This window comes from Rhagoletis pomonella, unplaced genomic scaffold, assembly GCF_013731165.1.
Source record: "Rhagoletis pomonella isolate Grant_MI unplaced genomic scaffold, Rhpom_1.0 Rhpom_scaffold_00006, whole genome shotgun sequence".
In the NCBI taxonomy this organism is placed as follows: domain Eukaryota; kingdom Metazoa; phylum Arthropoda; class Insecta; order Diptera; family Tephritidae; genus Rhagoletis; species Rhagoletis pomonella.
The window spans coordinates 16,568,612-16,588,894 of NW_023458560.1; the positions used below are offsets into that span (position 1 = coordinate 16,568,612).

Consider the following 20,283-nt stretch of genomic DNA (forward strand, 5'->3'; position numbering starts at 1 on the left):
AAAAATACTGGAATCGACTAATCAGCCTAGTTGCCTTTGGCGCTTAACCCATTAAAGCAAGAGTTTCTTTTTCATCTGTAATCAATTACTTAAGTGTTGTGGAATATTCTGGTGAAGGTATTTAACATAAATTTAGTATTTTTGTGCCAATTGACGCCAATTGGAAATCTCAAGTCCTTCTCCATCGCAGTGGGGGCCTCCCTCTTCCTCTGCTACTACCAGCGGGTTCCGAGCTGAAAACTTGCAAAGCGGAATCCATTTGAACGACACGGCCGAGCTCGCGGGGCCGTTGTATTTTAATTCGCTGCACTATTTATGTCTATGTCGTTGTAAAACTCATACAGCTCATCGTTAAACCATCTGTGGTAAAATTTTTCTGTCGAATACTCCAAGAGCCGCCTAATCAGAAGTTGTCATTGTCCATGCTTCTGCGCCATATACCAGCACGGGCATGATGAGTGACTTATAGAGCGTGGTTTTCGTACGTCGACAGAGGACTTTACTCCTGAATTGCCTACTCAGTCCAAAGTAGCACTTGTTGGCAAGAGTGATTCTGCGTTGGATTTCAATGCTGACATTATTATCGGTGTTAATGCTGGTTCCCAAGTAACGAAATTCTCTACTTTCTCGAAATTGTAACTGTCAACAGTGATGTAGGTGTCCAGGCGCGAATGCGCTGACTATTTGTTTGATGACAGGAGATACTTCGTCTTGTTCTCGTTGACCACCAGACCCAATCGCTTTGCATCCTTATCCAGCTTGGAAAACGCAGAAAAGACTTCGCGGTTCTTGTTAGCGATGATGTCGATGTCATCGGCGTACGCCAGCAATTGCACGCTCTTGTAAAAAATTGTTCTCCAACATCAGTTTGGTAGCAAACGGCTCGGAGAGGTCTTTCCCAATTCTAACGGAGCTGGTGGTATTTCTCAACGTCATTTTACACAGCCGTATCAGTTTCGTGGGGATGCCGAATTCAGACATCGCGGTGTAGGCGACTCCTTTTAGTGCTATCGAAAGCGGATTTGAAGTCGAAAAATAGGTGGTGAGTGTCGATCCTTTTCTCGCAGGTCTTTTCCACGATTTGATGTGTTGTGTATACCTGACCTATGGTGGATTTGCCAGGTCTAAATCTACACTGATAAGGTCCAATCAGTTCGTTGACGGAGGGCTTCAGTATTTCACACAATACACTCGATAAAACCTTGTAACCTATGCTTAGAAGGCTGATCCCGCGTTAGTTGATGCGTTTGGCGGGGTTGCCTTTCTTGTGGATTGGGCAGAGCACTCTTAATTCCAGTCGTCGGGAATGCGTTCATCTGACCATATTTTGCATAACAGTTGCTGCATATACCTTATCAACTCCTCGCCGCTGTACTTGAATTGCTCAGCTGGCAGGCTGTCAGCTCCAGCAGCTTTATTGTTTTTCAAGCGTGCTATTGCTATTCGTATAGTCATATAGTGGTGGAACATCGACGCCGTCATCATCGACTGGGGGCTCTACTAAAAATTTATTAAGTACCAAAACGTTTTCTCTGGTATTCGAGTACGAGTTCTCGCAGAGTTCATGCTATTCAAATATCTAGACGATAATTTTAGTACCAGGTTGGTAATACTAAAAACTAGAAACTATAACAAAATTCTTCCACATTTTCTAATAAACATTGCTTAGTTTTCTAACTCTTTCGAAAGCATTTTTTCCCACCCTCAGACACCTTCGGGGCACATTTTCTTCCCACCGCGAAAGTGTTTAACAAGAAATATGTTTTTAGCGCGCCATTTAACACACAGCGGTGTGTCCTTGCCGTAATTTTCTCGACGCTGTTACTCGTATTTGCTGGTTGTGTATTAATTTGAAAGAGAAAAGGATTAAAATGTATTGCCACATGCAAACCTGCCGTCGCATATCACTTTTTTATTCTAATTTTGCTGTCGTTACGTTTTAAGCGTATTTCTTATTGTTTTTGTTTTGTTTTGTTTTGTCTCTTATCCGCTGCCGTTAATCTACTCACATTACAAGGTAATTTGTTATAAAATAATGCAAAAGTAAAAAGAAATACAATTACAAATAAATGTTATAGACCGAAAGAAAGAGTTTAATTTGCCCCCCTCTAAAATGAGTGCGACGCAATTACCGGGAATCGAAAAACAAAAGAAAAAAAAAACAAACAAAAAATATCTAGTGGAGTGTTTATTGCCACGAACGCTACATGACGTCGCCGTGCGGCAAGTAGACTGAATGTCGCATGCTTGCAGCTTTGCAACTGCTGCCAGTGGTGCAATCGCCGTCGCTCCGACGTTTCACCTGACGTGTGCGGCATAAAAACCGCACTAATGCCACATTTGCATGTTTGGCCAAAACACATGCAACATCAGCGATCAGCGACTATAGCTTACATACATACATATTTATATATAAATGTATGTAAGTGGCATTGTCAATGGCAAACAGGCCGTCTGCAACACCAAACATCCCTGCCACCAACCAACGGCGCGGCGCAACCAACCAACCAACTCACAGCTGCCCCTACGCTTACGCCTCACATACACACATATGCACTTTCATAGGGAATTAACTATTTTTACTTTTTTACTACACTTACTTGTGTATGTATGTATGTATGTATTCAAATATTTATTTGCCTCTGTGTACATACCTGCCGGTTTTGGTGATAATCATCTCGGTGCCCAGCTCATGAAAGCGATCCCACAATTCTTTTGTCTCCAAATGACATTGCACCGGCTTCAGTTCATCACAATTGCAGGAGCCCACAATTTTCGGCGTCTTCTGAGGCGGCTCGGGTGTGAGACGTTCCTCCGTGTCGGTGCCGGGCGATTGGGGAGGTGTGGAACGACCCTGACTGCTGGTTGTACTGCTATTCAGATGATTCTGCGATGAGCTGCTATTATTGTGATTATGACTATTACTATTGTTGTTGTTGTTGTTGTTGTTATTGCTGTGACTGTGGCTGTGGCCATGATGGTGACTATTGTTGTGATGTAGGCGGCGCACCTTGGCCGGTGGTGGTTCTTCTGAATCGCTGCAATCAACCACATCAACATCCACTTCATCTTCCACGGAGATGGGACCTATGCAATGGGTGAGAGGTGGGAGAGAAGAGAAGAGCGGAAAAATTAGATGTGAATACGACAGAGGCATCTGAAATGGCAACTAGGTCAAGAAAGTAGGTTAAAAACTATATATAAGTATGATGTCATTTAAAATATGTAGCAAATTCCGTTCAGTTGTGATAGATGTATACAATGTTGCCGCAACATGTTGACGCGCGTTCGCGAAATAGCTGCTAAAAAAGAGTGAAATTTATTGCTACTGCTTCATAATGCGAACGCAAATTAATTGTAATTATTTAGCACACAATGTTTGTGAATGTGTTTGTATATTTATGTACACGTCTTTGTATTTGTGCAGCCATATTATCTACACATTACTTGATCATTTATTTCCGTTGCGCTTGAAAATTTCACATTAACCTAATCGTTTAATTTTCACACTTTTTCTTGTATTTTGCTTTATTTTACGGCACAGCAGCGAAAAATGTGCGCCGTCAAGTAATGATTACTCGACTTTAATTACTTAGTAAATTGTCAAGTGTAGCAACATTTCAAGCCAACAACTGCACTTGTTGCTGTCATATAAAATTCAATTATTTATAATTGTGCTAAATGCAGCGGCAACGGCAAAAAAACAACAAAAATCACAAATAGCCGCATACATAGCTGAAATAACATTAATTATAGTAGTAAAAACAGCGACAGCAGCAACAGCGGCAGTGGCAGCAGCAAAAACAAAATAAGCCAAGCCAACTTTACGATAATTATTGTTGTAATTTTTTGTTTGTTTTGTTTTGTTATGCGCGTGTTGCAACTGCAAGTACATATGCATTGGCAATAGCAATCTGGTCGCTTGGTGCACATATGTATGTATTTGTCATATGTGTACAGGAAATATGTGTTGTACATTAGGGTGGTCCAAAAATGCATATGAAAAAGTAAAGTCGGAATTTGTATGCTCTCACCCCCTAGGATTGTTTTGAAATCAAAAAATATTTAGAGGTCGCTCAAAGCGCCCAAATTTTTCCATGTATTTTATATGGGGAAAAACAACTTTTCGTAGAAATGGTATAGAATAGTTAAAAATTAATTTTTTTCTACCAGAGACCTCTCTTTATTTGCAGGAGATTCCCAAAAATAATACCCAATTGCTTATTTAACCATTGCAACTATAATTTATAGGTCCGCCAAAAACCTCGAAAAATGCAACGGGGCGACCAATTAAAAATCGTTAGTATTAAAAAAATGGCTAAATAAACAATTGGGTATTATTATTGGAAGTCTCCTGAAGAGAACCTGAGTTTTCCGATCGAAAAATATTGACTTTTAAGAATTCTATACCATTTCTACGAAAAATTTTATTTTTCCCATAAAAAATACATTGAAAACTTTGAGCGCTTTGAGCGACCTCTAAATATGTTGTGATTTCAGAATAAAACAATAGGGGTATAGAACAATCCTAGGGGGTGAGAGCATTACAATTCCGACTTTATTGTTTTTGGACCACCCTAATGCACATACATATGTATGCCTTGGTTTTTATGCATTTATCACAATTATATAAATACAGTGCGCATTTTGCTTGGCAACTCCAGCTTTCAATTGCTTTTGTTTTACTTTTTCATTTTTAAATGCTTTAATTTATTTATAATTAATTTTTTTTTTTATTAATTTTATAAGGTGTGAAGTTCATTAGATTAAAAAAAGTTAATAGGTATACGTTCAAAAGAGCACAATTTTCTGTTGTTGTTGATTTGTAGTTATTTCAATGATTTGTTATTTGCGTTGTTAACAGTTTTTTTAATTGAGAAAAAAGTAAGCCATTTGCATAAGCTATCAGCTCGGCTATTTATTTATTTGTGTTGAGGACCGTTAGAGCCGAAACTAACTAAGAAGTAATGAAATACGAAAAAATATGCAAATATCTCCAGGATTTGTCTTCAAGACGACAGACAAAAAGAGCATCCTGACCATACATGTTTTCCCAAAAGCTCACCTACTGATCCTTTCATGGACTTTTTCTCGATGTTATGCCTGAGTACTTTTTCGAAACACTAATAATTTTCATACAGGTAAAATTTGCAGCCTCCATTGTTGTTTTCAAAGCGCTAGTTTCACTTTCAACCCTAAATTTGTATTTTTCTTCATTGCCTTGCAAAATTTCACAGGAACGTTCTATGTTGAGCTTTGGTAACAGCAAACAGAAATTGATACTTTTCAGAACGTCTTTGGAATACCACGTCTTCAATTCTTCTCTTGTATGGTATTTATGCAGGAACTTTATGGTAATCTTCATACTTTGAGAAATATGATTGTTTTGATTACTTTGGCGAGGGCAAGATCTGGTTTTTTCCAATTTTTTAGCTTACTTTGTGGTTTTTGGAAAATTTCTATATGGGTTCTTCAAATGCTGAGTCTTTCGGCGTCTAATGTCTTCGGAAGAACGCTATTTTAGAAAAATCACATTTAGTGGCTACGTTAGTATTAAAATATCATTGAAGCAGAAAACACCAATAAGAAATAAAAAATGCACGCTAACAAAATTTGACGCCTTCGCTGCAGTTATTCTTCATTTCCCTTCACTTATGCGCGTGATAAGGGTGCATGATTATGATTAGGATTATGAAATGGGGTTATGCAACCTATGAGAGAAGCATGTCGTCTCAGCGCGTTCGATTATTTCCAGCTCCCTCTGCTCCTACCCTAGCTACGACTATGCTTGCCGCCGTAGCCAAGTCCTTAGTTGTAAGTGAAAAAACCCAGTTTGTTCCATAAAAAAATCCGGTTTAGTCGATATTCGAAAAATCATGATTTAAAAAAACCGGCTATAGATATAAAAAAAAAACGGGGGAAACCGATTTGGAAAAACCAAGTCAATCAACCTAGTTAGTACCTATCGCAACGCATTTCTTAGCGTTCAACTCCATATCTTTCATTTCTTTTAAGACTAACTGTCGTTTTTCACCAACATATTGCGTTTAAAGGTAACAACTCCCTAGTTTAAAAAAACAAAAGAGATCTCTCCGTCCGTCCGTAAAGCCGTTAAAAATCAAAAATTACATAAGTCTCTCAAAACATACTATTTCTCAAATTGATTTACCGATCCAGCGATGAGCACCGAAAAACTTCTTCCTAGCTTCCTGCTTTTTTTGGAGTTCGCCAATTAGAAGGAATTCGAAGATTATTTTGATCTATTGTCCTTGCTCTCGATGCTTTTTTTTATACGTGCTGTCTTTTGAACCTCTTGAAATTAAATTTTTAGTGATAAAGGAAAAGTTTCTGAGTCCATCTTTGCAAATTTGACGGAAGAGCAGAAGCTTTCTATAGCTATTTTCTTCAAGATTATTTGTGGCTGAAAACGGTTTTATTATTTCTAAAAATGGTCCATGGTGATCAATAAACTTTTGGATCCGTTGGAGCCAATTTTCGAAGCAATACACACGAGCCTCTCTTGGAGCGTTTTTTTTTAATTGTATGGGATACACATCTTTTTTACCACAAGGTGATCATGCAAAATTTTATTGATGATCGTCATACTAAAGCCCGAAAATACCTAAGGCCCTTCGTACACAAGACTACGCAAATCATACCCGACGATTTTAGCCTTTAACGACTACCGCAATACAAATTCGTAGAGATTCGTACACAGCACCATGGGCGTAGCCAGGTAGGGACAGGGGGGTGCTCGAGCCCTCCCCCCTAACTTTCAAAATTTCCTTATATATATATAAAATAGTACCCTGAAATTCTAACTTAATAGGGTCGAGCCCCCCCTAAATTTCATTCTGGCTACGCCGATGCACAACACTATGGTCTGGCAGCTACTATTTGCTGGCCAAAAGTCATTTTTTAAAATATTGATATATCAATTTTTTTTTGTCCACTCACTAAACTAATTCTCTAGAGTAAAAAAGTGCATACACATTATTTTCTGAAAGAGTTTTCCCGTTGAGATATCAGCTGTTAAATTTGGCATTTCTAAAAAAAAGTTTACATATTTCTTTCTTTTGGAGTCAGCATTCTTGTAGTTGGAATTGGAATAAGTCTTCGAGTGCTAAAGGTACTTCAAAAAAGAGAATGGAAATGATGAATGAAGGTAATATTTGTGTGATCAACAAAAAAGAAAACTAACATATAGCATACTAAATAAAATAAAATTAATTTTGAAAATGGACTCTAATTTAAGTAATAATATTACAATTTAAGTAGAGCTATAAAAAAATTGGTTTCATTTGGTGGTCTTCAAGCATTGTGGACAACACAAATATTCAATTTAAAGTTTTTAGGTTAAGAATAATGTTGCACTTTCTTGCGTTTTTTTCTTAGAAAACTCCTGCGTGTGTTTTGCCGTGCTTTTCGATATTTCAAAAGAAGCAGTCAGCTGAGATGTAAACAAACGCCGTTTTAAACTTTTTGCTGCAAAATAATATTAAAGGGGTGCTCTCCGAAGAATCTAACACCTACATAAAAGAAAGAGCATGAATGATATGCAAGTACATAGGTGAAAAATGCATTTTTGCATTTTTTGTTTAAACTTGTACGTAACGAATTTTTTTTTTAGATTTATACTTAGCCTAGCTATAAGTAATATGAGATGAAAATATACTTGTTGCGCTAGTGTTTTTTTTTTCAAATAAATACTTGAATACAAATTTTTACCAATAAAATATAAATGGGCCATTCCAGTGTGACTGGTGGGACATTTTACTCCAGAATGTGATCAATTGTGAATTATAACTATGTCGTCAGAACTTATACAACAGCGAATGATATTTTTTAACATAGAACGATAACTAAAGTATAAAATTGCTTTAACAAAAATACCAAACGATTTCTAAGTTTTATGTAATTATCATTTGAATGAATGTGACTGGTGGGACACTGAAGAGAACAAAGGTAAAATTTGTGCAATTAAAAAAAGAATTTTAGCCAAAACTCTTAATCTTCACGAGCGATGTTTTTGTGTCATAAAATATGAATTATACGCTTTCGCTTTCAATAAAAATGATGTTTATATAAACTTCGTAGAAATATTAAAAAATATTTATTATTTTGACTGGTGGGACATCCCCTTGGGACTAGTGTAAATGAATTATGCGTGAAATAAAAGTTTCCGTAGACAAAGATTACAACTTCTCTCGATTTTTTTAGTATTTTCCAACAAATTAATGAAATGTAATCATTTAAAAAGAGGTTACTACAGAAATAGAGATAATTGGGGCATATTTAAATTTATGTCGTTTTCCTCTTTTCGATGGAATGACCCAAATACAAACTCTCGTGATACTTATATCCAAAAGACACAGTTTTTATTTTAAGCACCTATGATTAGGAAAATATATAGCAAAAATCTGGTATACTATTTTGAATTTAAATTCTAAAAATCTGACACCGGATTCGAAATCAGAAGTGAAGAAGAGAAAAAAATAAAAAGTTTGGTGGCCATATTGGATCCGCCATTTTGAATTGAAAACTCCCAAGCAGCAAGTTTCAAATGAATTTGGTTACTTCTGGACTTCGGACCACCAAATAGTAGTCGCCAAACCATAGTGCACAGGCACGCGTCGCCGACAATTTGTTCATTCGTCGCCGATACCAGTTGCACGCCACCTGTCGGCGGATCAATTAGAGAATAATAAATTTGTTTCTTTGGTGGAGAAATATCCTTGTTCGTACGAAGGGCCTAAATCTCGTGGTATGTGACATGACGATCTCTTGCTCAATCATTTCGCGCGCAGTATTGATATATTATGCAACGCCAACTGATTTTAGACTACCTTCACGGAATTCGTCGGTAAGCGAATAGCGACCACGAGAAAATTTATGGTGTTAAGGGATGGTTGACGCATTCTTGTCTTTTTAATCCACGTCGTAAATTGTGAAAAATATTCACATGAAAATGTTCACTGTTCAGTTCCTCTTTTTGCCGAGATAAATTTTTAAAACCACTGTAAAAAAACAAACTATTACAGCTCACACATCAAAACATTCTGAGTGCATTTAGTAGAAGTGCTCAAGCCCTGAAATACAAATAGCAACCCTCGTAATGTTTATCACCGAAAGCTGTAGCATGAGTCAAACAGAGTTTAGCATTATTTCGGAAAGATTTTTCTCATTGCCTTTGGTGTTGATTGCTTCTTCCGGCAGGGTGCGAAGATGATGGGAAGAATTTTCATTAAAACAACTGGTTTGATTTTTGTGTTCGCCTCACGGCTTGGAATGTCACATTGAAATATTTTTTTTTGCCCTATCTCACCTCGCTGCTTATATACAAAAAGCCGTTCCTAAATTAAAATCCAAATTTCACTTTTTGATTGATTATGGTGCATTTCATCGAATTATATGTCTCCACGTCATTTTATGCAATAACGAATTTTAGTTACAGCTTTTATGCATTTCAGCGGCAATGGGAGATGGGGCTTTTCTATATTAAGTTACCTGTAGTATGTACGTTCAGATAACATGATAAATTAGAGCAGAGCAGAAATTGAAAATCAGTTCGCTGTGAGTAAAGGGGAAAAATTTAAAATCGATACATGCAAGGTGGGCCGATAAAATTCTATATGAAGCTTCTTTTTTTTAAAGATGGCGTAAAAGATCTGTTTTTAGACTCAAAGTAACGCTTAAAATACGGAATTTCATTTGTCAGGTTTCAAACCCTTTTATGTAGTAGTTGGTTTGGTAAACAAAAATGTTTCCATGGTTGTAAAGGAAAAGGAGATGCAAATAAAAGAAGTTGTGTGAAACTAATTGCATGATTTTAAGTTTCTTCCAAGCAGATTAATCATAAGTCATTTATTGGGAGTGCCGTCTTTTTTATTGCTATTTTTCTAAATATACTTTTTTCGCATTTACTTTCTCGAATGTTATGGCTATTGTATTTGTAGAGAAACAAATTGCTTTTAATTAGCTCCATTTAATAGAATAACTTACAATCTGCACATAATTTTTCAAGGAAATACCAAAGAAATGCCGCCAAGATTCGCTGCTTTCGCTTTGCACAAAAAACAAGCGCCCAAATATTAACAAATTAAAATTTATTATGAATATAATTTTAGCTTCTAATCGAGAGGTGTTAAAATGCTGAATGAGCATATGAAATACTAATGGTCCAGAGTCAATATGTGCGAATGTATGTTTAAATTAAATTTTAACATTAATTAATAAGCTAATCAACCACTTTATGCACATAAATAAATACGTATGTACATATGTATGTATGCGCATATAAATATTTATAATTTTATCATATTCATATTTGCATTGAACAAAACGATTTGAAAGCCACAGCAACAGCAACAACATAAGCGCTCCAAGCAAAATCAAAAAGTAAAGAAATATTAACAGCCAATATTTTGTTTCCAGTTTTTGCTTTTCTACAACATGCTTGAAGGTTTATGTACACCTAGCACATAAATTCTCTATTTAAATACGCTGATAGCTCAAATAATAAAATTCAACATATTTGCTAAAAAATCATTAGCATAATTATGAGATTTTGCCCACCCAATTGTTTATGGCACGTTTAAATTATAATTTTAATTTGTGCTGTGCGACTGAGGAGAAGTAAAAATAAATAATATTTTGAGAAATTTTTAATATATTATTGAGGAAAACAACTTAAAAAAAGTCATTGAAATTCAAATAAAAGATCAAGGCAGAAAATCGCGGCGGCGATCAGCAGCCAACATTGCATTCAGCTATCGGGGCCGCTTGTCTCTGCGGCCTGTTGCGTTGTTGGCCTGCAGTTTCGATCCACTCAGCAGTGGCTATATATATTACCCGCTGATTTGCAAGATATCTCGACTAGTTTTACTAAATATCTACCTGCCAATGTATGCCGTTACACATGCATATGAGCGTTTGTGTTTAGTGTGTGGAAAGTGTAGGTACATATGTATGTGTGCGCTGTTGACTTGTGTGATTTTGCTGCTATCTCTTTTGTTGTTTTTTTGTGGTTTTTTATTAACAGATGTCTGATTGACTAGCGGATGTTGGCACTTTGTGGCATGTAGAATGAGTATTTTAATTCAAATGCAACAGTAGATACATATGTATTTGTATAAATGCAATTTTTTCTTTATGATGCCAATGAACCAATGTGCATACATATAACTAAACATTTGTTTAAAAAGTCATAATATTCAATGAAATGAATACATGTTTATCTATGCATTTACGTATGTAAATTCATATATACTGGATGTTGCTACAAATAAGTTCGAAGAGTTCATTGTTCAGATGTAAATGTACATACATACATATGTGCATATGTTTGTAGATACGGTCATTTCGCTCTAGGAGGAATTGGACTATTGGATTGAGTGTCATCTGATTCTACGAGACTGACCTAGACAAAATAGTAAAAGAATATTGGATGTAAGTATGAAGATTGTATTTCCTAAAAAAAATATGCGTCACATTCTTCTTCTTCTTCCTTGGCGCAGTAATCGCCTAAGCGATATTGGCCGAGCTCAACAAAGCGCATCACTGGTTTCTTTTCTTTGCCAGCTGGCGCCAATTAGAAATGCAAAGTGAAGCCAAGTGCTTCTTCGCTTGGTCTTTCCATCGCAGTGGGGTCTTCTCCTTCCTCTGCTACCACCAGCGGGTTCCGAGTTGAATACATTCAAAGCAGTTACAGTCCCGACTCTTGCGTCCTCGTTTACGCACTCTGGGCAACGTCAGTGACCCATGTGCGACATGCGGTAAACAATACGAGTGGAGCCTTGGGCCATGGCAGAAAGTGACGGAGCATCGGAGGGGCCACTCCAACTTCTTCGGTTTAAGGGCTGACTTAAGTCTGCAGCATCTTTTCACCAGTAGGTGCGCAAGCGGACGCCTGTATTGGAGCAAGCGACTCGCTATATCAACGTGTATTCGGATAAGAAAACACTCCTTTACCAGCTGTGCGCAGGGTTTGGGCTGCGCACAGGGTTTGGAACCCGCTACGTAAAAATAATGAAAATAAAGACTCTTTTAAAAACCCCTCTCTTTTGACGACATACGGCACATACTTGTATACATACATTTACGAGATTTCTGGTTGAACGTTTCCCGTGTCATAGGTCTGTACACAGGGCCTTCGAAAGAAAACTCCGGCCTCGGACTGAAAAATCACGGGCCAATATACATACATTGCAATAAGTTAAAAGCATGTGATCAATTGAGAGTTTTCCATGTAGGGTTTCTTTAATATATAGAGTCAAAAATAATCAGCACGAATCATAATATATTTATGATAGATAAAAGTCTATAACGAAGGTGCAGTTTCTCGCGGAAATATGGAAAAATACTTAGGTTGTTCACACTTACCTGGTTATCAGGTTATGTGGTTATATTTTTTATTCAGTTTACAACAATAAAACACACTACATACACAATAGTAATTTTTAGCCAGATAACCTGATAACCAGGCAAGTGGGAACATTTGTTTTTATAATAATTTTAATTTTTTTTTGTATTAAACTGTTAATTATAAATAAAATATCAGCTGATATAATTCCAAATCAGTTAACAAACTCAACAAAGTCGTAAATCTGCGATAATTTTGTGATCAATTAGCACTTTTTACATATGAGATTTTCTCGTTTTCTGAGCACCACATTAAAATCCAACTTCTTTGCCAGAGGCGCTTCGCTACAAAGGGTTACTAGCCCCGTAATGCGCTCTTCTTTAGAACACTTTCGCAAACACACCGAAGGAAGGTTCAGCATTGTTTTCTTTCAAAATTAAAAAAAAAATAAATAATAATAATATCTAATATCAAGTTATGGTTCTGATATGCCCCTTAAAAAGCCTATGCCTGTATGTACATACATATGTGCATATGAGGACCAGGATACAGTTATTGAAAGATTTAATCGTCAAAAAAGTGCTGCAGTTTCTGGATCTTTCTATAAAACCTTGCCTTGAGAAGCTGTAATAGAAGGTTTTCAAAACAGTCGGACGTTTAAAGGCAGTTTGGCTAACAGTAAATACCATATGCATATATACCGAAACCAAGGGTAAAAAATTTTTTTCTCAGATTTCGCAGATTTTTGATTATATCTAACTCATACATATTCCAAGGTATCGGACAACATAAATATTAACACGAATCTCCTTCTCTCAAACATTAAAATTCACTTAATCCTGGGACAGCTTTTAATTAATGAAAATTAAAAAAGCACAATATGAAACTAAAAGGTAGTTTATATTTGATGACCACCACTTTTTTCATTATACTTGCCTCTCTTCGCTTGCCTTGTATTACTTTGCAGTTATAAAAGAGTACATATTCGACAAAAAAATTAGTGATTTACTTTCTAAATGAAAATATTTTATTAATGTAATGTAAGATTCCAAAATATCAAAAAGTTTTTTGGCGCGGAATCCATCAGGCTAAAAAATGGGCAAATTCGAGCAAATTCGGCCTTCTTTTACAATAAAATTAAATTTTCTTATACTCGTAACTTTCCAAGTGTTTTCGGTGGAAAACTATTTCTAACGTAACGGTCTTTTTTACTAATTGAATTTTCAGGTAGGTTTTTTTTTAATTATTTAGAGAGAGTTAGAGATAGGGCTCATTTGAAAGCAGCATTGTATGCTATTCAACGTATTATTGTCCCATAATTAAAATGTATGTTCTTCTTTTTAACTTATATAGGCACAGGAAAAAAGAATTACGCGGAAAAATAAAAAAACCGGATAATTATATTAATTCAAATATGAACGAGCCCAAATCAAATGAAATAAGAAGCTAAAAGGCGAAGAAGATTTTCCGATTAAATAATAAAAATATATTGGAATTATTTCGCCTACTTTTCTAGTACTATTTTTATACCCGTGCGCACATGTACACAAGGGTATTATAACTTTTTTCACATAACGGTTGTTTGTAACAGCCAAAACGAATCGAGATAGATATAGACAAATGTATACATAAATGATCAGAATGAAAAGAGAAGTCGATTAAACCTTGTCTGTCTGTCCGTCCGTCCGTGTACACGATAACTCGAGCAAAAACTGAGATATCTCAACGAAATTTAATACTTAGATCGCCCTTTACCCAAGGTAGATTGGTATTGAAAATGGGCAAAATCGGGCTGTAATCACGCCCACTACCCATACAACGGCATTTTCGAAAATGGCAAAAACTACGATATTTCAGTAAATATTAAATCTAAATTGTTGAAAATTAGTATGCAATGTGGAATTATGGTGAAAAATAATATTGTAATTAAATTTTTAGAAAATGGGCGTAACCCCGCCCACTTATGATGAAATGCTGTATCTCAGTAGCCGCTTCACCAATCCCTACCAAACTCGGTCCGAACCTTGCTTAGAGTCCAACTAAGAAATCTGTTGAATATCTTTTAAATCGGGCAATAACCACGCCCACCCCTCATATAACGGTAATTTACAGAAACACGAAAACTACGATAAATCTGTAATTATTAAAGCTGTTTCACTCAAAACCGACGATTGCAATAATTACCTAGCAGGATATTTGACTATTATACATTTTTGGATAATGGGCATGGGGCGGTAGCCAATTCATCAAATTCAACCAAAATTGGCGCATCTTATAACCTTGGTACGGAAAAGCAATTTGTTGAAAATTATTCTAATCGGACTAAAATTACTCGCCCCTTCCCTTATAACGGTAAATTTCAAAAATACGAAAACATCGATATTTCAAAAACTGAGGACACTAATGTGCTCCAAGTTAGCACTTACAACAGACTCTTAACAATAAATAAGTCTGTTATAGACTTTTAGGAATTGGGCGTGGCACCGCCCACTTTGTGACTACAAAGGTCTATCTCGGTAACCCCTTTATCGATTTCTAGCAAACTTGGTTCAATGATTTCATTAAGTCAGCACGTTTGAAATCGAGAAAAACACCCCAGCTTATCATGCAAAGGTAGTAGAGAGAAAGTAGAAACGACGATATTTGATACCTGCTGATATTTGCTGATTTATAAAATTCCGTTTCGCCAGAACTTATACTTCTTTACTTGTTATTCTTTAAAATACACTCTGTAAGATTTTTCGTTCAAGAGTTACGGCCACTTTAACTGCCGTGTCTTCGAATATAACATCGCCATACCAAGCATATGCTTTTTAACTCATTACGCCATCTTCCGATGGCCATAGTTTCTGAAGGGAAAATCGTAAAGCACCACTCGAAAGCGCATTTTGAAGAGTAAGTATAGTACTAAATGACATAGAGCAAACAAAAGTGGTATTTTTTGCAAATATTGGCCTCAAAATTGATTTTATCAGTCCAATTAATATGAAGTTCTTGAGTTTCATCCTTAAGCTAAGAAGAAGATATACAATATATTTTAAGCATATATTAAATAATGCCACATACTTATCGTCGTTTATAGTACAAAACCGCGTATCAAGAAAATTCTAAACCTCTTAAGAGAGGTTGCCAAAATATTATAGAAGAGAGTAAAATTTGTCTTATTGCAAAACGGTTCTCTATTTTTTCCCTAATTATCTCTTTTCCTTATGTCTAAGTATCGATATTTTAGAATGAATGGAGAAGGGCTTGGTGCCAGGAGCTTCCGGTGAGCAAATATCTTTTTTGGCGCGAATGTTAGTTACGCGGTTTTGTACTTTAAACGACGTTATGCTTTCAGATGCAAGAAAAAAAGTATCAGAAATTTGTATTCTAGCCAGTTTCAGCGTTTTTGAAAAGCAGCTTGAGCTAAAACGTAATGTTACAGTCCGCGTTTTGGGTCGTATACAAATTTAGGAGTACTGTTAGTTTCTTTTTTATCCAATCCAATCATTGGACTACTACTAACTAAGCTGAACTAATATTGGACCACCCTTAGTGTGTCACTGTGGTTAGTAAGTATTCGATTTTTCTATTGCCAAGTAATCAAAAAACCTCTACAAACATATACGAAAAGCAGTTCGTCCAAAAATGAATGCCGTAGTTTCGAATGAAAAAATATCTTCACTGGGTTTTTTTTGTACTAATTGTATATTTATAATAAATGAAATGTCGATGCACTCGTTTAAATGAACCGAACTGCATCCAAATTGCCATATCGAATAAATGCTGACATATACTTTTTGGTAATTAACCGATTCAAATGCACAATTACAATTAGATTGTCGCCAAATAAATTTTTTGTATTGGTATTTATAGGGCACTAGTTTGTCGGTATGAGCCCATGCTGAGAAAAGACTCACTGCGATGTTGGGTCTTAAGGTTAACGATGCCGATAGGTAGGAGTACTTAAATCTGCCTCTCTACGAAATATCGGACTGTAGAGATTCGTTACTTAGATGGTACGAGTTTTAATTTGGATTATTGCGCTTCCCTAACGATTTTAGAGTTTGGATTTCGATGTCTTTTCCTAAAACAAAACAAAAAATAACTTTAGCACTTCGTTCTCTTGCTATATATACAGGCTTACAGATACCACGTTGACGAAGTGGCACGAAATTGAACCGCCTTGTCTGAGTCATTGCCTTGTTTTGGGCGAAGCTCAAAGTTGAGTTCAACTCCCTTTTGCATGGCCGTATGAGTTTTGCCATGATCGCAAATTATGAATTTTGAGCTCAGATGGGCTCTCCTTGTAATTCTATCAGGAGGACTTCACAAATTATTAAAGTGTAGACATACAATCTTGCTTTGCTTCTAAGTGCTGATTTTACATCTAATTAGTTAAATTAAAACAATCTTCCATGCCTGCGAAAAATTACACGTAAGACGTTTCTTTCATGATATTAATACACCCGAAGGTCTGCCATTGCCTGACGAGGCGCGACTGCGATTAGAAAAATTAACAAAGACAGCCGCTGCATAAAAAAGGTATGTATATAAGACCCTTAGGGCCAAATTCACAGTGCGTAGTTAACTCAGAATTTTCAGTACAAAAATCTGTAGTTAACTTCCGATTCGAAGTTAACTACGCACTGCAAATTCGGCCTTTAACAATGTTCAGCTCAGTGGCGGATTTACGGCTGGGGTATTCGTATTATTATCATTTTGATTGATCATCTAAAAAAATCCAAATAAATAAGAAATATCGCTCAAATATATTGTAGTTGAATGTCGAAATTACGCTTACGTTAAGTGCATCAAAAATTCTGACCAACCGCTCCTCTTGTCCACATTTCAACACACAATTCAAGCTTATTTTCGGAATAATTCTGATCACTTTCATAAGGTTCATAAAGTTTATTGCGCTTATCGGAGTTGTACTAATTTTAGGAGAACCAAACATCAAAGTTTTCCAAAACAAATTTTTTCATAAAAGGATTCCGAAGATGAGTATTATTCGTATGGATGAATGGAACTCAGAGTTCAATTCTATAGTAATCACCATTGCTCCCGGCATCGTCTTTATATTTATTTATTTGGCATAGTTTCTTCATATCGATGTCGTACTCTGTGCAAATGTCTTGCTGCATCTTGTCGCATCTCTTGAAATTCCTGAATAAAATCTTCAACAAATTTCAGAGCCCAGGAAAAATCTTGAATTTCTGATTGCGATTGCTTACTCAAAGGAAAAACGACTTCACTATTTTGCAAGATATTTAAAATTCCAAAGTAGAAATAGCAGCCAGGAACTGGGTAGTTTGTTTGTTTGTTGCTGATTTGTCGTTTATATTCGTTGTTATCTCTTCAGGAGCTTCGAAGATTTCTGGCCGAAATTGAATGTATGTACATTGATACCGCACTGGTTCGCCTCTATGCGAATTATTACAAACTGAGATCTATATTTTGAACTAGTATTTCAAAATAAAGGTAGGTTCAAAATAAAAAGCCGTCGGTATTTTCTCATATATAAATTCAGAACTAATATCTCTGGGGCGAGGTACTCGTATAAAAATTAACGTTTCATTTAACTTTTCAGAAAAGAAAAAATTCAAAGCAAGTCGAATGTACACAAGGTGGTGTTGGCAGAACCAAAACAAAAATTACAACAAGTACATCATTTTGACAAAAGGTAAGGTGAATTGAGCGGCTCCGGTAATACCTCCTTGTATAGATTCGCCTTGATTCAAAACTTATGTACGCCTGGCTTATTTTGAATATCTACTCTACAAATTGATGAGATTTTTAAAGCTTTAATTTTCATCTAAGCCACATTAGTTTCCAACTTAACGCATTGAAAACCTTTTCGCTTTTTTAAAAGCAAGCTAAAGAAATAAGTTATAGTAATTTTGCAAATAAATGAAACAATAACTTCTGTTGAAATTGTCTGCATATCTGCGGACCCATGCAATAGCCGCTTAAGCCAACTAAGGCGCCAAAGGCATTGTGTTCTACATTTGAAAGTACTCACGTTGATCTGACCAGGAAGATACCACGAAGATTTTTACAAATCTGATCAACAATTGGATATTCGATTATCATAAAACGACAAACACTCGTCTAAAAATCGTAATGCTAATTGCCACAGATATATAAGGTCTTACATATGTGTGTAGTCAAGTATGTACGTAGGCTTCCCATATTCCTTTTCCTTCTATCTTTCCACTTAAATACATTTATCTACATTTTAATCACACATTTACTTACTTGCACTGCGTATGGAGGACTCCCGGCTGGAGGCATCTTCCCTGGCCATTATCGCAGCTATTGAGAAATCTGTCGCTGAGCCGGCGGCATTTTTACTACCCGCCATTGTTTGAGTCTGATTTGGATTGTTGCCATTCGAATTTGCAACAGCCGCGGCAGCCGCAGCGGCGGCGGCGGCAGCAGCAGCAGCCGCATTGGGCACCGTAGACGGCAGTACGCCATTGCACAGATACGGATGTGAGCCAACAAGCATTTTGGCAGCCTGGGCGTATGATGGGTGAGAAAAATTAATTTTGGCTATTTAACGCTATAAGCGACTGCCGAAAAGGGAGTTTTTTCTGTTTTCTTTTCCGATATTTAAAATAACACTAATGCAGCACTTGTTTCTCTAAGCATCGGCACATATTTTTATTTAGTAAAAATGTATTAAGACGACTTTATGTGGTGGAATTTAAAACTATATGTATTTTGTTGTTGCACTTCGTTATTTATTTATTTATTTTTTGCTTTGAATTTTTGTTAATTTAGTTTAGTTATTTTTGAACTGTCTTGCCACTGTTGTGTTTGTTTTTATTGTTGTGTTTAACATATTATCTTCGTCCCTGGGTGCACGCTTCTTGAAAACGCGTTCGACTACTACTCTTCAGTTGGTTTCTTTCACAACTATTTGCCGTTAAGTACACAATTTTCCTGCTACCAAACACGAATGTGAGAAAACCGCTTTGTTAAAGGCGACGGCGAATACACGACATACAAATGGCGAGCGACGAAAACGGGCATGTGCACAACGAAAGGCAAACGACGACGAACTGACTGCTTGCTGCGGCAAGGAAAGGTGCACAACTTGCCAACAGCAGTCAGACAGGCAGACAGCTAAAGCACAGCGTTGTTGGTGTTGTTTGCTGCGGCGAACGGTGGCAGACGTTGTGGAAACTAGTTTGAGCAGTGTATCTGGTAGGTTGAGAAAACCACACACACGCATGCACAAAGTTAAGCGCACACACGCTTATACTCTAGTGTAAAAATGTCAAAAAAAATACAACAAAAAAAACCAGTCAATGGCTAAGTGGCAGCGTTAATAAGAGCGATCGAAAAAACAGCAATGGAGGCAAAAAGTGGTTTGTGAAAAATCGTAAGTAGGAAGAGGAAGGAAGTATGTGCGCAGCGCCGTGTTAGCCTTGTTCGCGGCGGCACCAACAACAACTCTTCCCTCTTTGCAACAACAACGGGCTGGTTGGTTGGAAGAGCGCAGAAGGCGTCGTATATCGCGGCAAGCTGTTGGTACGAGCAGTGCGACTGCTGCAACTATGGCTGGCAACAACAGTTAGCGAGGGTATACGAGAGAGCGCTTTACAGCCGCTCTGCAATTGGAAAAAATCCAATTTGAATTTTGTGGTTGGATAATTACCGCTGTTGTTACTGGAAGGCAGAGCGCATTCGGCAGCCAACAAAGTTAAGAGCAATCGAGAAAAGTTGTACGCAAGGAAAGTAGTGCGCACGCAGCTATCAGCAAGTCAGAGCGAGAGCGTTCTATAGCTAACTTGCACGACTTGAGAGCCGGCCGTTTGTGTGAATTTGTTGTTGGTGTTGCAAATGCGGTTGTTTTTTCGATTGTCTATTTGCCTCACATCCTCCAACCGCAGCCCAATGTAAGTCGTTTGAGAGCGCCGCAGCTCTAT

The 20,283-nt window shown here is 36.7% G+C and overlaps 1 protein-coding gene across 1 annotated transcript in view; it reads right to left on the bottom strand.

Annotated features, from left to right (window-relative positions):
* Positions 1 to 19,452, bottom strand: part of LOC118741795 (T-box protein H15-like) — a 106,216-nt gene extending 86,764 nt beyond the window's left edge. The window contains exons 1-2 of the mRNA XM_036473769.1: positions 18,605 to 19,452; positions 2,655 to 3,087 (exon numbers count right to left, since the gene is read on the bottom strand). Coding sequence (XP_036329662.1) covers positions 2,655 to 3,087; positions 18,605 to 18,857 — 686 coding nt within the window. The 5' untranslated portion in view covers positions 18,858 to 19,452. The remainder of the gene's footprint in view (positions 1 to 2,654; positions 3,088 to 18,604) is intronic.
* Between the last annotated feature and the right edge of the window lie 831 nt (positions 19,453 to 20,283).